This window comes from Cynara cardunculus (assembly GCF_001531365.2).
Source record: "Cynara cardunculus var. scolymus isolate 2C chromosome LG 17, CcrdV1, whole genome shotgun sequence".
In the NCBI taxonomy this organism is placed as follows: Eukaryota; Viridiplantae; Streptophyta; class Magnoliopsida; order Asterales; family Asteraceae; genus Cynara; species Cynara cardunculus.
The window spans coordinates 4,661,858-4,668,241 of NC_037544.1; the positions used below are offsets into that span (position 1 = coordinate 4,661,858).

The following is a 6,384-nucleotide window of genomic DNA, read 5'->3' on the forward strand; positions in this document are numbered from 1 at the left end:
AAATCATAAAGAGGCCGAAGATGGGGTGTCTCGTATAGGAAGGAGGTCGTGATTTGAATAAGGGGTAGGAGAGTCATTTTTGTGGTTGAATGGAAACAACACACCAATTCTATCTGTGCGATTAAGCCGTAAGTAAACAACCCAAATAAGTTATACGAATAAGCCACATAGACCAATAAGCCTAATTAAACCACAAGTAAACAGCGGCTAAGATTAGGATATGCAAGGACGTAAAAGTTGACATTAAGATTAATGTGTTTACAAGGACCATAAAAACAATACCAATCACCACACATTCAGTTGAAGGCCAGGAAACATTCAAAACCACTCCATTCTACGTTTAGTGTTTTATTCTCATAAAGCTTTGGCAGTACCGTAGGACCACCAAACAGAAAGCCAAGATAGTAGAAATAACCCATGTGGAATAAATCGACATAAACATCGTTATTACGGCCACCGGCCAGTCACCTTTTTCAGACGAAACGGGTTAGATACTCGTCGACAGTAGTGTATTTAACATCAGGATAAAGTGTCGAAGCTTCCACCCCGAATGATGGTTCGATCTCAAAGTTTGTTTGATCTCCCTTCACAAAGATCGAGTGAGAAATTGATAACACCACGTTGAGTGGAACCGGAGATTCTGCAAAATAATGAACAAAATGGTTTATTATTTGTTAGAATCCCAGATCAGCTAGACGGACCAATTCTTTTCTAGATAGCTGAAACACACACTCTCTCTCTCTAAAAGGAATCTTTTGGAGAATAATCTGAAAGGGTTTCAAATATTCTTACAGTATTGAAACAATTAACTTATGATACCTTGTATGTTCTTCAAAACTTGTTCTTCTGGAAGATGGACCCGCTCCAAGGTTTTGCCGATCTTTTTCTCCCATAAAGACACGAGCTCGTTGAATGAGTAACTGTTAGCGGGGGGTTTGATGTACACGATTTTATTCAGGGTTCTTGGGTCGTCCACGGTTTTAATGGTGTAGGTTCCAATGTCATGTTCGTCATTGAAAACAACTGTGATTGATAATAGACGATTAATTAGAAATAGTTCTTGAGCAGCAGAGCATTAATCTATTGTGAAAGTTCGAAAGAAAATTGAATTTAATTACCTTTCGCATTTCCATCGCCTAAGATGACAACCTTGTCCCTTGGTGGAGCCGTGGCTGCTGGCTGAGCCAAAGTTGGAAGGAAATAACCGGCAAAACAATTGGACGATACATAGGTATAAGGGATTCCTTCAGCTTCAGTGGCACGCCGGATCTGAGCCTTGATTGCAAAGGCCGTTTTGGCTGGCTCCACGGCATTAGTACGGTCCACATCATTTCCGAACTCAGATGGGTAGAATTTCTTGATCATATCAGAATTAATGCATCAACAAGATCAAAGTTAGATAGGTAGCTCCATGTTGCTCTTTGCTTTTTGAAAACACCATACCTATAGCTAGCCTACATGTTTAAGTATAGTTTGCACCCAAAGAAAGAAAAGAGAATAAGAGGCACCAAAATTATCGTAAAATGTCCTCAAATTCACCCATATCAAGTAACACCAAGGGTTATTACTTCCTTCTTGTACCCATTTTGTGTAGGTAAATGTCCCCTAATACAATCTATATTACTATATAGTATTTGGAAAATCTTTGGGAGGTTGACTGGAATTAGAACAGATATGTTCATCCAAGAAGTGTTGTGGATAGGGGAGAAATTATACAGCCCCAAGTTCAAATCATGTTCAATAACTTTTAATCCAACTTAAAACCATGTAAAGTTATAGGTAACCCACAACTTGAGCTCTACAACAAGCTCACAAATCTCATATTCTATCAGATGATTTTTTATAGAAATTATAACAATGTAGCAGGCTTTTACATCATTTTGTTACAGCATATTCAGTAGATTTTCTAAGATAGTGAAAATTGAGAATTTTGTCTCTCTCTTTTAGTCCAGATTCTCTGTACCTAAATCTTAATATAATTGAAATCCTAGGCCTAGTCTAAAACAGAACTTGAATTCGGTTTAGTAATTGTACTACAATCAAAACGGAACGAGCAATAAAAACTACGAAACGGAAAAGTTATGATTCATATACAGACCTTCACGTTACCAGCTTCTTTGATGGCCACGATGATTTTACCTTGATCTCCGAGTTGTGCGTGACCAACCGTCGATATCACAACGTCTACCTGCTTTATCGCCTTCACCAGACTCTCGTGATCGTACAAGTCCCCCTGCAAATTATACACACAAATAACATGATCAAAACGAACAAATTACGAGGAATTTCCCCGTAAAACGAAAAATGAACTTCAATTCTATGCATGTTTCAATTAGCAATTACAAAAAATTAAAACGATTACGACTCACAGTGATGAAAGTAACGCCGGATTTCTTAAAAGAGTCGACCAGGGAGGATTTGGAAGGATCAGATAGCGTAGATTCCCTGACAAGGAGGAAAGTAGGATGACCGGACTTCGCACTGGCCTCGACAATGAATTTTCCGATGTAACCGGTTCCTCCGATGATCAAAATCTTACTTTTCTCCGCCATTTTTCTCTGCGACGACGAGATTCCGGTGATCGACGATGTTAGAGAAAGGAGCAACTGAGTTGAAATCGAGTGCTTTGAGCATGCAAGAAGAGTCGAGTAGTTATAATGGCAGGAAGTGCAAGAAGCGTGAATTTGCCGTAGGCCCCTTTACTTTTGATAATTACACATAGATCCCTTAATTTTGGATTTTATTTCAAAACCAGAAAAGTAATTATGCCCGTGAATCTGTCCGGATTCATTTTTTGGTTCCATTCCATCCCTCCACGGCTCCTCCACCCACTCTAAATATAGCAACCTTTTTATTTAATTCTTACTTTATTTTTGATGATTTTTAACTTGTCTGCATTATATTATAAAATATTAGATAAAAATTCTTAAATTTTTTTTATGCTTAAAATACTGTTTATTGATGTATATTATTTAAAATTCAAGATTATAAATAATTTTACTTAATTACAACTTATTAAAGTTTTATTTTTAAATTCGTATAACTGATTATAGATAAACATAATCAAATATTGGATAAACATTCATTTTAAATATAAAAAATTTAAAATATAATTAAGATAATCTTTGAGTTCTAACAGAATGTTTAATTATTATCTTTATACAAAATATATTATTAAATCAAAAATAAATTACTTTTTCTAAATTAAATTATAATAAAAAATTGAATTTAAGAAATTATAAAAAAAACGAAAACTATTAAATAGTTAATTTGATACTAATATCGATTTATTTATTTTTCAAATTTTTATGCTATGTTCAAATTTATATTTCATTCAAAAATAAAAACATTACCACTTTCTCAAAACCACATAAAATCGTATKATATCGATAGAGACAAATAATAAAAAGTAAACATTAAAATGAAGATTTATCTCGCTGCATTGCGTGAGTACCCTTCTAATATGTCTTTAAGACAAAGATTATATACTTCTTTAAATTTCACACACGGGTTAGGTTCACGTGAGACCAGTCTGTTTTCATGAGACTCGTAAGACCATTTTTTTACACTTAAAACTTCACAGCAAAACTCTGTGAAAGTAAAAAAGTCGAACTTTCACAGCAAATTCACAGCGTGTAAAAAAGTGGTCTCACGAAAACAGACTGGTCTCACATGATCCCAAATCTTTCCCACACATTCATATATTTAATTATATATGTTTTTGTTTTTATTTGACGTATAATTGTTAGTTAAAAAAAGTTGTTTAGGTCATACCAAAATGATTTGAAAAGTTAAAATGTCACAATTTAACTACGAATCATATTTAATGATAAGTTAAAATGCTAAACAACTAAAAAATGTGTTGATGTGTTACTTAGGGGTCGTTTACCTAAATCTTTATCCTGTAAGTGTTTAACGTTATGAGTCAACACTATAATTTTATTTTATTGAGTGAGATTGTAGTACATCAAAACGTATCTTATACAACAATTTACCTGGTAAGTGTTTATCTGGGTAAGAGTCGTTACCCTGAGGGTAAGACTCTTCATCCTTATCATTGCTCTTACCGTATAAGATTTTTTGCCCTTGTCATATTCACCCGGTGAGAAAAATTACCCAGTAAGTACTTACCGGGTAATCGTTTAGTAAACGACCCCTTAATACGTCAAAAATAGTTTATATTGAAACACATTAACACAGTTTGAAAAACAAAAATTAACCCTATTTTTTTTATAAAAAAAAAAGAAATTATATTGTTTTAAATAAAAAATTCATGTCCTAGAATTAATCAGCTCATGTAACAGGTTGGATATCTAGGTTAATAAAAAAATTGATTATTATTAAATGATAAATATAAAAGTACTAGTGTAACAGTACTATTTTTTTTTCTTTTTTTTTTTTCGCATTAATTGAGGAGATCACTAGTTAGGCAGGGTATAGTAGTGTTGGTCAAACTGGTATGGCCTGGGACCGGCGGAGGACCGGTTATAGGACCGAAATCTGGGACCGGTTATGGATTTGGAGCAATTCATGGGACCAGCCCGGCCCGGCCCAAAATTTCAAAAAAGTAGCCTTTTTATAGCCGTTGTTTTGGGTTTTTTGGCTTCTAAACACTAAATATGTTTCTTAGTTGAGGCCTTGAGGGGTTTATATACCAAGTTCTCAATTCGCAAAAAACGTAAAAAAATGTTCACAATCCTCGGTTAATATAAATAAATAACACATTATACGACATGCGATAATGATGATGATTGATGAATAAATGTATATTCAAATAATTTTATAATATATTTTTGTAAGCCAATGTAATTTTAATTATAATAAAATGCATTTTAAAATGTATTTGAGTGGTCCAATTACAAATTTTATAATGTATTAAAAATGTATATTATTAAAAAAAATAAAAAAAAAAATTTTTTTAATGGCCCAACCGGTCCTGGGACCGGCAGCCTGTAACCGATTACACTATACCTTAACCAGGTTCACTCTTCTCGACCGGGACTGGTTATGGCCGGAATTGTTGAGTCCCGGGACCGGTTTTTGGCTATCACTAGGATACAGTACTATTGTTTTTTTCATGTCAAGATTAATATATATTCGGTTGCACATCTAATAAATATTAGAAAAAAATATTCGTATAATGCAGCGAGATACATTTCGATTTTAATGTTTCTTTTTTGTCTCAGTCGATGTGATAATACGGTTTTATATGGTTTAAAAAAAACGATATTTTTTTAATTTTTAAATAAAATATTAATACGAAAATATATATCATAAAAAAATAAAATAAAAAGATTGATATTAATATAAAACTAACTATTTAAATTTTTTCCTTTTTTGTGTATTTTTTTAATTATTTTTTTATTTTTAGTTTAATAATATAATTTTTTATAAAAATGATCACTACCAAAAAACCCACTATTTCCGGCGGCCAAATCCGCCGGAAATCCGCCGGAAAAAGTAATTTCCGGCGGATTTGGCCGCCGGAAAAAGGGCGCCGGTGATTGGTTTTCCGGCGACGTTTCCAGCGGATTTTCCCCGTTTCCGGCGGATTACGGCCGCCGGAAAATCTTCGCCTGTTTTTTTAAAAAATCTTGATTAACTTAAGAAGTAAATAAAAAAAAATTTAAAATTCCGGCGGAATATTCCGTCGGAAATCCGCCGGAAAATAAATATATTTTAGATATTTTATAATTAAGTATTTTGTTAGGACTCAATAATTATTCTAATTATATTTTAGATCTTTTATATTTAAAATGAGATGTTTATTCTCTGTTTAATTATGTTTATCTACAATTAGTTATACGAATTTAAACATAAAGCTTTAATACGTTGTACTTACGCACAATTTACTTATCATCTTGAATTCTAAGTAATATGAATCAATAAACAGTACTTCATACATAAAAATTGATTTTTAAGAGTTTTTGTCAAATGTTTTATCATATAGTATAGATATTTGATTTTTTTTTAAGAAATATAATTGATTATTTATAAAAGTATAAGATGACGTTCACTAAAATTAAAGTGACGTGTATATGACGTATATAAAATATAGAATCTAGGGTTTACACAAAGCTAAATACTACGTTATTGAACTCGGATCGAAAAAAGTATACCAAACTCGAGTTTGAGTTTGATTAATTTTTGAATTATTGAGATCGTACTTGATGCTTGTTTATGGGATCGAACTTGCGATCGGTTATCTCCATTATTGGTTCAAATTCGATAATTTTTTATATTTTTATTTGTATGATTTATGAATATATGAGAATATTTGACCCGAAAAGTGTATGCTCGAATAAATCGGGTCGAATCGACTAGACTTGAAAGGTTTAATCGAGTCCTCAATTGAGCAGAGTCGAGCATTGTTGTTACGAGGCT

General features: G+C 32.7%; 1 protein-coding gene across 1 annotated transcript; it reads right to left on the minus strand.

Moving 5' to 3' along the window:
• Positions 1-219: 219 nt before the first annotated feature.
• On the minus strand, positions 220-2,617 carry LOC112500170 (isoflavone reductase homolog TP7-like). Its single transcript, XM_025103510.1, has 5 exons — positions 2,370-2,617; positions 2,099-2,233; positions 1,119-1,356; positions 820-1,023; positions 220-640 (listed from the first exon to the last, which is right to left on the minus strand). Exons 1-5 carry the CDS (start codon positions 2,550-2,552, stop codon positions 474-476), a joined length of 927 nt encoding a protein of 308 aa, XP_024959278.1. The 5' UTR covers positions 2,553-2,617; the 3' UTR covers positions 220-473.
• Positions 2,618-6,384: the final 3,767 nt, after the last annotated feature.

Excerpts from the sequence above, each read along its gene's own strand:
- LOC112500170 (XM_025103510.1), bottom strand. The coding sequence starts at position 2,552 with ATGGCGGAGAAAAGTAAGATTTTGATCATCGGAGGAACCGGTTACATC. Across the intron at positions 1,357-2,098 it reads AAGAAGCTGGTAACGTGAAG|AAATTCTACCCATCTGAGTT; the intron begins GTCTGTATATGA and ends GATATGATCAAG. Across the intron at positions 641-819 it reads AGTTTTGAAGAACATACAAG|AATCTCCGGTTCCACTCAAC; the intron begins GTATCATAAGTT and ends ATTATTTTGCAG.